Here is a 13742-nt window from a genome sequence, read left to right as displayed (position 1 = left end):
TAAGGAGGAGGGCGGCGTGGACATCGATGCTCTGATTGGCTGGTATTGATCAGTATTGATATTGTTATTGATCTGTGTCTAGTGCTAAGGAGGAGGGCGGCGTGGACATCGATGCTCTGATTGGCTGGTATTGATCAGTATTGATATTGTTATTGATCTGTGTCTAGTGCTAAGGAGGAGGGCGGCGTGGACATCGATGCTCTGATTGGCTGGTATTGATCAGTATTGATATTGTTATTGATCTGTGTCTAGTGCTAAGGAGGAGGGCGGCGTGGACATCGATGCTCTGGCTGCAGAGATAGAAGGAGCCGGAGCCTCCAGAGAGATCAGAGGGAAGAAGAAGAAGAAGGGAGGAGGAGGAGCCAAGAAGGATGACTACGAGTAAGACACACACTACACCTCCTCTTCTTCTTCTTCATCATCTTCTCTTTCTTACTCCTCTTCTTCTTCTCCTTTTCCTCCTCCTCTTCTTCTTTCCTCCTCTTCATCATCACCATCTTCTTCTTCTTCATCTTTATCTCTTTCTTACTCCTCCTCTTCCTCTTCTTCTTCTTCATCTTTATCTCTTTCTTATTCCTCCTCTTCTTCTTCTTTATCTCTTTCTTACACCTCTTCTTCTTCTCCTCTTCCTCCTCTTCATCATCACCATCTTCTTCTTCTTCTTTTTCTTCTTCTTCTTCTTCTCCTCCTCCTCGTCCTCCTCCTATTCTTCTCCTTCTCCTCCTTCTCCTCCTCCTCCTCTTCATCTTTATCTCTTTCTTACTCCTCTTCTCCTCCTCTTCTTCATCAGTGTAACAGTGGTTGTGTGTGTCCTCCTGCAGTGAGGAGGAGATCCTGAAGGAGCTGGAGGAGTTGTCTCTGGAGACTCAGGGAGGAAAATCAAAGGTCAGCCCTCCTCAACATCTTTACATCACATTACTTTACATATATATCCATCTATCTATCTATCTATAGATCTATAGATCTACATATCTATCTATCTAATAACGTCTTCTTCTGCAGAAGGAGGAGGAGGAGGTGGAGAGCGTGGAGCCTCCCAGACCAGAGAAGAAGAAGACCAGGAAGGGGAAGAAAGGAGGAGGCAGCCCTGAGGATGAGGAGGGTGATGAAGGAGAAGGTCAGGCTGATGGAGAGCAGAGGAACGGAGAGCAGAAGGACGACAACAAGGTGAGAGAAGACAACACGTACAAACCAGCAGAGCGTCAGAGGGGATTGTGGGTAACGTAGTCTGATGAGTCTGATTCCTCCTCCTCTTCTCCTCCTCTTTTTCCTCCTCCTCCTCATAATCTTCTTCTCTTTCCTCTTCTCCTCTTTCTCCTTCTCCTCCTCTCTTTCCTCCTCCTCCTCCTCATCTCTTTCCTCCTCCTCTCTTTCCTCTTCCTCCTCTCTTTCCTTCTTCTCCTCCTCATCTTCTTCGGTCTTTCCTTCTGTTTATCTTCTCCTCCTCCTCCTCCTCTTCTCTCTTTCTCTTCCTCTTCCTCCTCTGTGTCTCAGAGCATCAGAGGGGATTGTGGGTAACGTAGTCTAGGAGTCCGAGGAGGTCTCTTTATGGTTTTGGGTATATAACTGTATAAAATCCAGACTTTGTCCCTTCTGAGCCTCCGTATGTTTCTCCTCCCGTCTCCAGGCGGCGCCTCCTGCTGCGCCTCTTGCTGCTCCTCCCTCCGACTCTGACGACGACAGCGGATCACAATCTCGCCTCAAAACCAAAGGAGGTAAAAAACCCTCGGTGTCGGACCAAGAGGAGAACAAAGACCTGAAAGGAGGAGGAGGAGGGAAGGAGGAGGACGGCTCAGAGGACGACGACGAGGACTTAACCTCCAGGAGAGACAGGAAGAAGAAGAACAAAGGCAAAGCGGCGAAGGCGGACAGCGAGGACGAGGAGGAGGCGGAGGATGGAGGAGGAGGAGGCCTCAAGATGAAGACGGCGGCGCAGAAGAAGGCGGAGAAGAAGGAGCGGGACAAGAAGAAGAAGGAGGAGGACAGGATGAAGCAGAAGAAGCAGAAGGAGAGGGAGAAGGAGAAGGAGGGCAGCGTGGAGCCAGAGAAGAAGACGGTCGAGGCCACGCCCCCTCAGGTAGCGCCACCTGTAGCAGCGGAGGAGGAACAGGAAGGGGCGGAGCCTGCAGGTGAAGGTAAGATAGTCATACAGGAAGTTATAAATACGCCTTTAAAGCTGCAGATTTCACTAAATTTCTTCTTCTTCTTCTTTTTTCTTTTAATTTTTTTTCTTCCTTATTTTATTATTGTTCTTTTTATTATTTCTTTTTTTCTTTTTCTTTTTTTCTCTTTTTTTCTTTTTCTTTATTTTTTCTTCCTTTTTCTTTTTCTTATTATTTTCTTTTTATTTATAATTTAAATTTAATTTTACTTTTTTTTTCTTCCTTATTTTATTATTTTCTTTTTTATTATTTCGTCTTTTTGTTTTTTATTTTCTCATCTCTTTCTTTTTTGTTACTTTTTCCACTTTTTGTTTTTTCATCCTCTTATTTTTTTATTTTTATATTCTTTTTAATTTATAATTTTAATTTAATTTGACTTTTTTCTTCTTTTTATTTATTTTCTTTTTCTTATTTTCTTTTTCTTTTTTCTTCAACTTTTTAAAAAAAAAATTCCATGCTTTTTATTAATTGTTTTTCCACTTTTAATTTTTTTCTTCCTCTCTTTTCTCCTTCTTCTTCTTCTTCTTCTTCTTCTGTTGTTTTCTTTGCAGAGGAGGCCGAGGTCGAGGGTGACAAGAAGAAGAAAGACAAGAAGAAGAAGAAGGGGGAGAAGGTTGAGAAGGAGGAGAAGAAGAAGGGACCCAGCAAGGCCACAGTGAAGGCCATGCAGGAGGCTCTGGCCAAGATGAAGGAGGTGGGGCATTCTGGGTAACGTAGTCACGGAGTCAACGGTGAGTTTTTAAAGTGTGATGATGGTTAACGTTTTCCATCTGTAGGAGGAGGAGCAAGCCAAGAGGGAGGAGGAGGAGCGCCTGAAGAGGCTGGAGGAGATGGAGAAGCAGAGGGAGGAGCAGGTAACGCACCTCCTCTTCCTCCTTTAACATCTGAACCGTCCACCAGGCTCCCTCTCTGACCTTTGACCCCTCCTTATAGGAGCGCCTGGAGCTGGAGAGGAAGGAGAAGAAGAAGCAGAAGGAGAAGGAGAGGAAGGAGCGTCTGAAGAAGGAGGGGAAGCTGCTCACTAAAGCCCAGAAGGATGCGCGAGCTCGGGCCGAGGCCACGCTCAAGATGCTGCAGGCCCAGGGTGAGGCTACGCTAGCTTAGCTTAGCTTAGCTTAGCATAAAGACTGGAAGCAGGGGGGACTGCTAGCCTAGCTCTGTCCGCTAGAGCTCAACATGTTATCTCTGGTCTGTTACTTCCTGTTTACTACTCAGTACTCACAGTTCTTTTACTGCGTAGGTATTGAGGTGCCAACCAAAGACTCGCTGCCAAAGAAGAAGCCGGTTTACGGAGACAAGAGGAAGAAGAAGCCCGCCGCCGCCGCCGCCACCGCCACCGCCACCGCCACTGCCACCGCCATCATCCAGACCCCTGAAGGTAACACGCCTGAGAACAGGACCAGGATCATCATCACTGTTACCATGACAACCTAAATAAAACACTTGTCTTCTCTCCTAGAAACATCAGAGGTGACATCGCCCACCCCGGAGACGCCGGAGCCCGTTGCCATGGAGACGGAAGCTGAGACGCCGGCTGCAGAGCCAGGTGAGTCAGGAGAGAGAGAGAGAGAGAGAGTACCTGGATTCATCATCATGGTGACACTGACTTCTTCTTCTCTTCCTCCTCTCTTTCTGTCCATCTTCCTCTTCCTTTTCCATCTCTCTTTCCTCCTCCCTTCCTGTTCTTCTTCATCCTCTTTTCCTGTTCCTCTTCTCTTTCCTCTTCTTCTTCTTCTTCTTCTGTGCTCAGAGGTGAAGCCAGAAGCAGCAGTAGATGACTGGGAGGCCATCGCCACCGATGAGGAGAAAGGTGAGGAGGAGGAGGAGGAGGAGTAGGAGTATTTGTCCACTATACTAGTAGTAGTAGTACTACTACTAGTAGTACTACTACTACTACTAGAGGCAGTAACGGTAGTTGTATTAATACTCTGTTGTGTCAGAGCTGAAGAAAGTCCACATCGAGGTGAAGGAAGACACCGCCGCTCCTCCTCAGCCTGCCGGTAGCGACGAAGACGAGGACGAGGATGACGACGATGAGGACGAGGATGAAGACGATGACGACGAGGAAAGCGATGAAGAGAAGGAGGCGCCGACGACGCCGACGGTGGCAGTTCCGCCGCCAGCAAGTCACGGGAAGAGGAGGTCGGCGAAGGAGAGCGAGGACGAGAGCACCGAGAGCGAGGACGACGACGGGAGGACAAAGGATGAGCGGCTGTACGACCGAGCCAAGAGGAGGATTGAGGTGAGAAGAGGAGGAGGAGTGAGAGCTCGCCTCTCTTCACGCCGTCTCTGACTGACTGACTGTGTGTTTCCATAGAAACGGCGGGCGGAGAACATAAAGAACATCGACCTGGACAGGCTGAGGTCGCCGGTGGTGTGCGTGCTCGGACACGTAGACACCGGGAAGACCAAGATCCTCGACAAGGTGACGCTTAGCCAGAGATTCACTTCCTGTTTCTGATGATGTAGATCACCATGGTAACCATTTCACCTGTGTGTGTGTGTGTGTGTGTGTGTGTGTGTAGCTGCGACACACCAACGTGCAGGACGGCGAGGCCGGAGGAATCACTCAGCAGATCGGCGCCACAAACGTCCCGCAGGAGACGATCGAGGAGCAGACGAGGATGGTTAAAAACGTAGGACGGCGCCCGCGTACATTTATCAACTTTAATAATAATAATAATTATAATATAATAACGTGTTAATGAGAGTGTCGTCTGTGCAGTTTGACCATGAAAACCTGAGGGTCCCCGGCATGCTGATCATCGACACGCCAGGACACGAGTCCTTCAGGTAACAGGCACGACTGATACACCTGTTGTTGTGACACCTACACCAACCGGCCAGACTACATAGAAAAAAACAGCAGTTTTACCTCGCCAAATTTGTTCAGAAACAGATTTTGGCGGACTGCTGAGGTGGAAATAAGTAAAGTTTACAAGCGTATTTTCAACCGCTGCACAGGAAACACATCGTGCGCTTAGGATTGTGGGTGTTTTAAGAGCGCGGAGGATACACACATCTTTGAAAATCCTCTTAATGAAAGACTCATTCAGCCGTTGAAGGATCCTTTCTTGACTTTGAGGAACACCGTTTGTTTGTTTTGTCCAAACCTCAACGTCACTACTGATGCATTAAATTGGTTAAAATGTTAACCTGGTTCTGCATGTGTGCGCTCAGTAACCTGAGGAACAGAGGCAGCTCTCTGTGCGACATCGCCATCCTGGTGGTGGACATCATGCATGGCCTGGAGCCTCAAACGCTCGAGTCCATCAACCTGCTGAAGGAGAAGAAGTGCCCCTTCATCGTGGCCCTCAACAAGGTCAGTCCCCTCCTCATCCTCCGCCACCTTCTTCTTCTTCTTCTTCTTGTTTTTTGACGCCGTTGTCTGTCGTCAGATCGACCGTCTGTACGACTGGAAGAAGAGTCCAGAAACGGACGTCGTGGCCACGCTGAAGAAGCAGAAGAAGAACACCAAGGACGAGTTCGACGAGAGGGTCAAGGCCGTCATTTTGGAGTTCGCTCAGCAGGTCATTACATCATCACTCAATCAACCAATCACAGCATTCCTCTTCTTCTTCTTATATCTATAAGTTGTGTTATTATTGCTCCTCAGGGTCTCAACGCCGCCTTGTTCTACGAGAACAAAGACCCCCGGACGTTCGTGTCGTTGGTTCCCACCTCGGCCCACAGCGGCGACGGGATGGGGAATCTCATCGCCCTGTTGGTGGAGCTCACCCAGACCATGCTGGCACGCCGGCTGGCGCACTGCGACGAGCTGCGAGCTCAGGTCATGGAGGTAAGAGAGTCTGACGTTGTAGTTGACCGACCACCACGTTCCAGATGGCGTCCGTTTTCATCTTGTTTTTTGACTGTTCTCATTTTGTTTTTTTGACCGTTTTCGTCTTGTTTTTTGACCGTTGTCGTCTTGTTTTTTGACCGTTGTCATTTTGTTTTTTTGACCGTTGTCGTCTTGTTTTTTGGCCGTTGTCGTCATGTTTTTTGACCGTTGTCTTGTTTTTTGACCGTTGTCGTCTTGTTTTTTGACCGTTGTCGTCTTGTTTTTTGACCGTTGTCGTGTTTTTTGACCGTTGTCGTCTTGGTTTTTGTCTGTCGCCATCTTGTTTTTTTGACCGTTGTCCTCTGGTTGATGGCGTCTTGTGTGTTCAGGTCAAAGCGCTGCCCGGGATGGGAACCACGATAGACGTCATCCTGATTAACGGGACACTGCGGGAGGGAGAGACCATCATCGTACCGGGGGTGGAGGGACCAATCGTAACGCAGATCAGAGGGTTGCTGCTGCCGCCGCCGTTGAAGGAGCTCAGAGTCAAGGTTTGTTTCAAAATAAAAGACCTATGGGACTCTGACATCATGAGCTACATTGATTGATTGATTGATTGATTGATTGATTGATTGATTGATTAGACCCAGTACGAGAAGCACAAGGAGGTGTCGACGGCTCAGGGCGTGAAGATTCTGGGTAAAGACCTGGAGAAGACGCTGGCGGGGCTCCCCCTGCTGGTGGCTCACAAGGACGACGAGATCCCCGTCCTGAGGGTAATATTCACACACATCACTCACCACCATGTTAAAGAGGTCTGTTACTAGTCCCGCTGAGGCTCCCAGTTCACTGACTGGTGCTGGTTTACAGGATGAACTGGTGCGGGAGCTCAAACAGACGCTGAGCTGCATCAAGCTGGAGGAGAAAGGAGTTTACGTCCAGGCATCCACACTGGGATCACTGGAGGCTCTGCTGGAGTTCCTCCGGACATCCAAAGTCCCCGTAAGTACCCCTTCACTGTTTACCTGTCTGTCTTGGTTTTTTGACCGTCGTCATCTTGTGTTTTGACCGTCGTCATCTTGTGTTTTGACCGTCGTCATCTTGTGTTTTGACCGTTGTCATCTTGTGTTTTTGACCGTTGTCATCTTGGTTTTTGACCGTTGTCATCTTGTGTTTTTGACCGTTGTCATCTTGTTTTTTGACCGTTGTCATCTTGTGTTTTTGACCGTTGTCATCTTGTGTTTTTGACCGTTGTCATCTTGTTTTTTGACCGTTGTCATCTTGTGTTTTTGACCGTTGTCATCTTGTTTTTTGACCGTTGTCATCTTGTTTTTTGACCGTTGTCATCTTGTTTTTTGACCGTTGTCATCTTGTGTTTTTGACCGTTGTCATCTTGTTTTTTTGACCGTTGTCATCTTGTTTTTTTGACCGTTGTCATCTTGGTTTTTTGACCGTCGTCATCTTGTGTTTTGACCGTTGTCATCTTGTGTTTTTGACCGTTGTCATCTTGTTTTTTTGACCGTTGTCATCTTGGTTTTTGACCGTTGTCATCTTGGTTTTTGACCGTTGTCATCTTGTTTTTTGACCGTTGTCATCTTGTTTTTTTGACCGTTGTCATCTTGTTTTTTTGACCATTGTCATCTTGTTTTTTTGACCATTGTCATCTTGTTTTTTTGACCGTTGTCATCTTGTTTTTTGACCGTTGTCATCTTGTTTTTTTGACCGTTGTCATCTTGTTTTTTTGACCATTGTCATCTTGTTTTTTTGACCGTCGTCATCTTGGTTTTTGACCGTTGTCATCTTGTTTTTTTGACCGTTGTCATCTTGGTTTTTGACCGTTGTCATCTTGGTTTTTGACCGTTGTCATCTTGTGTTTTTGACCGTTGTCATCTTGTTTTTTGACCGTTGTCATCTTGTTTTTTGACCGTTGTCATCTTGTGTTTTTGACCGTTGTCATCTTGGTTTTTGACCGTTGTCGTCTTGTTTTTTTTGACCTTCATCATCTTGTTTTTTTGACCGTTGTCGTCTTGTTTTTTTGACCTTCATCATCTTGTTTTTTTGACCGTTGTCGTCTTGTTTTTTTGACCTTCGTCATCTTGTTTTTTTGACCTTCATCATCTTGTTTTTTTGACCTTCATCATCTTGTTTTTTTGACCTTCATCATCTTGTTTTTTTGACCTTCATCATCTTGTTTTTTTGACCGTTGTCGTCTTGTTTTTTTGACCTTCATCATCTTGTTTTTTTGACCGTTGTCGTCTTGTTTTTTTGACCTTCATCATCTTGTTTTTTTGACCTTCATCATCTTGTTTTTTTGACCTTCGTCATCTTGTTTTTTTGACCTTCATCATCTTGTTTTTTTGACCGTTGTCGTCTTGTTTTTTTGACCTTCATCATCTTGTTTTTTTGACCGTTGTCGTCTTGTTTTTTTGACCTTCATCATCTTGTTTTTTTGACCGTTGTCGTCTTGTTTTTTTGACCTTCGTCATCTTGTTTTTTTGACCTTCATCATCTTGTTTTTTTGACCGTTGTCGTCTTGTTTTTTTGACCTTCGTCATCTTGTTTTTTTGACCGTTGTCATCTTGGTTCAGCAACACAAAAGCAGCGCACAAAAATCTTCACTCTCATTTTAAAAAAACTATTAGTAAAGCCTCCCACATCGGGGCCTTACTCTGAAAAGCAACAGGAAGCAGAAACTAAAAGAGGAGCTGACCTTTGACCACTGCTTGTCTCTCTGCAGTACGCCGGCATCAACATCGGTCCGGTTCATAAGAAGGATGTAATGAAGGCGTCGACGATGCTGGAGCACGACCTACAGTACGTCACCTATTACCATCTAAGCTCTCAGTTATCACTCCCCAATCAATCACACCGCGACCATAATGATCAACAGGAAGTTGAGGCGATTGATTGACGCTGATGTTGTTGTCGTGTGCAGGTACGCCGTGATCTTGGCGTTCGACGTAAAGGTGGAGCGGGAAAGTCAGGAGATGGCCGACACGCTGGGAGTTCGTATCTTCTGGGCTGAAATCATCTACCATCTGTTCGACGCGTTCACCAAGTACAGAGAGGACTACAAGAAGGCCAAGCAGGACGAGTTCAAGTAGGAAAACTCTTTATTCTATATTTATTTATTTATTTATTTATTTATAAAGTGTCACCAAAATCTTTGGGATCGATCTGTTTTGTGTTTGTGTAGAACAATTTTATAAAAAGAAACATGTCAAATTGTTGTATTTTTTAACACTTTTATCAATTATTGTAGTTATTAGGTTTTTAATTATTGTATTTATTTTTTATAACTGTAATTGTTTTCTTTTGTTTAATTTTTGTAATTTATTTTCATGTATTTATTTTAATTTTATTTTTAACATTTTATTTATATATTAATATTTTGATGTATTTATTTATTTACATACTTTTTCTATTTAATCTATTTAAATCTATTTACTTTTATTTATTAATACTTATTATATCCACTTCTTATTACTCTTTTTTAATTGATATATTTATTATAATATTTATTTTTTTCCTTTATTTAATCTTTATGCTTTTAAAATGTATTTTCATTTATTTATTTTTTACAACGTATTAATTTATTTATTACATTTTATTTATTCCTATTTTTGATGTATTTGTTTATATATTTTGTATTTAATTTATTATTATTAATATATTTGTTTATATATGTATACACACACATATTTATTTATTTTTTACATTTGACTTATTCATATTTTTCATATATTTATTTTATTTCTCTATTTATTTTTCTCAATGTGTTTTTATTTTAGTATTTAAAATGATATTTTTACACAAGTATTGTTCCTCCTGGGACTGTAAATTGATTATTATTATTATTGTTATTGTTATTGTTATTATTATTATTATTGTTATATTGATATTTCGATGACATTTAGATGAATTGTGTGCCGGCTTGGTTTCTACTGCGGAGTTTAAAGGGTTAATGTGTTTCCAGGCATATCGCGGTGTTCCCGGTGAAGCTGAAAGTTCTTCCTCAGTTCATCTTCAACTCCAGAGATCCCATTGTGATGGGCGTCACCATCGAGGCCGGCGTCCTGCGACAGGGAACGCCGCTCTGCGTCCCCAATAAAGGGGTAAGACACGCCCACAGACGCTGCGTTCTTATACATTATATATATATATGTATATATTTAATTTAATCTTTATACTCTAATTTATTTATTCAGTTTAATATTTTTTATTAAAAAAAAATCTTTTAATTTATTTTTGCTACTCTTATTTATTCTTTTAATTCTATATATATTCCAATTTAATTTCATATTTATACTCAAATTTATTCCTTTAAATGTATTCTTTATACTGTGATTTATATTTATTATTCGTTATACTCGTTATACAGCGATATTTAAACATGAAACTAATAACATCCATATTTAATTTTTGATTTATGATGTTTGAAAACATTTAAAACTTTTTATTTTTAGGTTTGAAAATGATAATTATTGACGAACACTTTTTAGTTCATTTTTAAAATTGACAAAGTGAAACATAAACTTCATAATTAAACTGATAAACTGGACGTCTGCTTTAAATTAAAGCAATTATGTTGATTTTTGATTTCATCATTTCAACTTTACTTTAATGTTCAGGTTTGACCTTCATAATAATAATAATAATAATAATAATGCTAATAAAAATAGTTATAATAATAATAGTTATAATAATAACAATTATAACAATGATAATAATATAATATTAATAATAAAAATAATAGTAATAATAAAAAATATATATATATATATAAATGTATATAAAAATAATACAATAATAATAGTTATACAAATAAAAATATTATATAAATATATAAGCCGGTTAAATATTAAAACTTTATGTGTTTGTGTTCCAGTTCGTGGACATAGGTATCGTCACCAGCATCGAGATGAACCACAAGTCCGTTGACAGCGCCAAGAAAGGCCAGGAGATCTGCATCAAGATCGAGCCCATCCCCGGGGAGTCGCCCAAGATGTACGGACGCCACTTTGAAGCCACCGACCCACTCGTCAGCAAGGTAAGGAGGAGGAGGAGCGGGGCGGGGGGGGGGGCGGTGTTAAAACGCTCGCAAACGTCAGGATGTATTTGATCTGCCGGCGTTTAAAGATTTGCGTTGAAGTCGAGATAAAAGAGCTTTTAAAGGACAACGCGGTTCTGTAAACCAGCCGGTTCTGGTTCCGTTATTCTCCTGTCGGTAGGCGGTCTGCAGGAGTCGGACAAGATCATAAATGTAGCCCCACGTAGAGACATCGAGAGCTGTGATTGGTCTACTTGGTCTGAATGGAAGTGTCTGAATACATAAACGGCTTTGTTCCACATCGGTCACTTTATCAAACTTATTACTATGTTTTTAATTAATGTATTTATTTTAATTTTTAAATTATATAATTTTATTTCCCTTTTTTATTTTATTTATTAATAGTTAACTTTATTCCATATCTCTCAATATATCAACCTCTTATTATTTTTATTATTACTATGTGTTTAATCAATGCATTTATTATTATTATTATTATTATTATTATAATTATCGTTTCCTTTATTTATTTAAAATTTAGAATATTTATTTATTTTACTTTATTTATTTTTTACATTTTATGTATTTTCATATTTTGTATGTATTTATTTATATATTTTTTCTATTTAATTTATTTTGATTTTATTATATTTATTATTAGTTAGCTTTATTCCACATCTGTCAATATATCAACCTCTTATTACTATATCTTTCATTAATGTATTAATTATTATAACTATTACTGTTTCCTTTATTAAATTTTTGTTTTTTAATTTATTTATTTTTTATATATATTATTTAACTTAATTATTTATTGTTTTATTTATATTCTATTGATAATTAGCTTTATTCCATATCTGTCAACATATCAACCTTAATGAATGTATTTATTATTATAATTATACATTTTTCCTTTATTTAAATTTATTATTTTTTAAATACTTTTATTTATTATTTTTATTTATATTTATATATTTATTAACATTTTCATTGTATTTATTAATATATTTTTGTATTTAATTTATTACTTTATTTTTCAGTTCATTTTATTCCACATCTGTCAATATATCAACCTCTTATTACTATGTTTTTTAATTATATACATATATATTGTATATATATTATAATAATGTTTCCTTTTATTTAAATTTTCTATTTTGGTATTTATTTATTTACTTATTTATTTATACATATTTGTGATGTATTTTTTTCTATTTATTTGTATTCCTTTTTTTAATTTATTCATTAATATTTTTTATTTATATATTTAATTTTTTCTATTTTGTATTTACTGTATTTATATTTAAAGTAATAATGTTGACTCTATTTCTATTTAAAGTGTGTATATATATATATATATATATATATATTTATTTAAAGGTGTGGTATTTTCCGTGGCGATGACGTCGGAGCGTGTTTGTGTGTTCCAGATCACGCGGGCGTCCATCGACGCTCTGAAGAACTGGTTCAGAGACGAGATGACGAAACAGGACTGGCAGCTCATCATGGAGCTGAAGAAGACCTTCGAGATCATCTGACGGACTCCCGACGCACAACAACAACAACAACAACAACACACACACATCTACACACCGACACACACTTCCTCCCTCTGACGGCGCCGGGAAACGTTGAAAAGCAAACAGGCGTGAACGCGTTTTTCTGTGAGAAACGAAGTGTTGTTTCCACTGTTGTAAACAGTGAACACACACACACACACACACACACACACACACACACACACACACACACACACACTCAGTATTCCAACGTGCCTGTTTCTTCAGCATCAACGTTGTGTTCTTCTTCTTCTTCTCTGGTCTCTGGCTGCTGCTTCCTGTCCCAGGTGGCTCCGCCCCCCAGACTTAACGAGCTTAACGAGGAGCCCGACCAGGTGCATTATGGGATATGTAAGGAGCAGCAGCAGCGGGGCAGAAAGAAAGAGGAGGAGTTTATTCTGACTTCACTAAACATCAAATCATAGAAGCAGCGACGGCGGCGACTTTAAAGACTCTGCGTTGGCGGTGTTGGTGGCGGCTCTGCCGTGCGGTCTGTCGGACACGTTGGAGGTTTGAATGACAGAAGATTTTAAAGTGTTTCTGATGATGTAATAAATTACCTGATGAGTCTGATGACGAGTTTATAAAGTTTCTGTTCACAGCTGCAGAGAAGAAGCTCCAACATCTGGGCCTGCTGACAATATTACTATCATTATTATTATTATTATTATTACTATCATTATTACTATTATTATTATTATTATTATAATCATTATTACTATTATTATTATTATGATCATTATTACTATTATTACTATTATTATTATTATGATCATTATTACTATTATCATTATCATCATTATTACTATTATTATTATCATTGTTATTATTATAATCATTATTACTTATTATTATTATGATCGTTGTTATTATTATTATGATCATTATTACTATTATCATTATCATTATTACTATTATTATTATTATGATCATTATTACTATTATCATTATCATCATTATTACTATTACTATTATTATTATTATGATCATTATTACTATTATTATTATCATTATTATTATTATAATCATTATTACTTATTATTATGATCGTTGTTATTATTATGATCGTTGTTATTATTATGATCATTATTACTATTATTATTATTATTATTATAATCATTACTATTATCATTATCATCATTATTACTATTATTATTATTATTATTATGATCGTTATTATTATTATCATT

At 39.5% G+C, this 13742-nt stretch overlaps 1 protein-coding gene across 1 annotated transcript in view; it reads left to right on the top strand.

The window, feature by feature from the left end:
* eif5b (eukaryotic translation initiation factor 5B) overlaps window positions 1-13125 on the top strand; it is a 16739-nt gene extending 3614 nt beyond the window's left edge. The window contains exons 2-26 of the mRNA XM_037762129.1: window positions 253-381; window positions 822-885; window positions 1003-1167; window positions 1628-2135; window positions 2714-2856; window positions 2939-3016; window positions 3096-3246; window positions 3403-3540; window positions 3622-3708; window positions 3913-3972; window positions 4103-4404; window positions 4480-4587; window positions 4688-4798; window positions 4888-4955; window positions 5343-5484; window positions 5561-5692; window positions 5779-5961; window positions 6333-6494; window positions 6588-6719; window positions 6814-6945; window positions 8681-8757; window positions 8879-9043; window positions 9920-10058; window positions 10832-10993; window positions 12424-13125. Of these exons, the coding sequence (XP_037618057.1) occupies window positions 253-381; window positions 822-885; window positions 1003-1167; window positions 1628-2135; window positions 2714-2856; window positions 2939-3016; window positions 3096-3246; window positions 3403-3540; window positions 3622-3708; window positions 3913-3972; window positions 4103-4404; window positions 4480-4587; window positions 4688-4798; window positions 4888-4955; window positions 5343-5484; window positions 5561-5692; window positions 5779-5961; window positions 6333-6494; window positions 6588-6719; window positions 6814-6945; window positions 8681-8757; window positions 8879-9043; window positions 9920-10058; window positions 10832-10993; window positions 12424-12531 (3646 nt within the window). The 3' untranslated portion in view covers window positions 12532-13125. The remainder of the gene's footprint in view (window positions 1-252; window positions 382-821; window positions 886-1002; window positions 1168-1627; window positions 2136-2713; window positions 2857-2938; window positions 3017-3095; window positions 3247-3402; window positions 3541-3621; window positions 3709-3912; window positions 3973-4102; window positions 4405-4479; window positions 4588-4687; window positions 4799-4887; window positions 4956-5342; window positions 5485-5560; window positions 5693-5778; window positions 5962-6332; window positions 6495-6587; window positions 6720-6813; window positions 6946-8680; window positions 8758-8878; window positions 9044-9919; window positions 10059-10831; window positions 10994-12423) is intronic.
* The last annotated feature ends 617 nt before the right edge of the window (window positions 13126-13742 follow it).

This window comes from Sebastes umbrosus, chromosome 24 (genome assembly GCF_015220745.1).
Source record: "Sebastes umbrosus isolate fSebUmb1 chromosome 24, fSebUmb1.pri, whole genome shotgun sequence".
Classification (NCBI taxonomy): Eukaryota; Metazoa; Chordata; class Actinopteri; order Perciformes; family Sebastidae; genus Sebastes; species Sebastes umbrosus.
The sequence above is the reverse complement of the archived record's forward strand: the minus strand, read 5'-3'. Positions and strand labels throughout refer to the sequence as shown.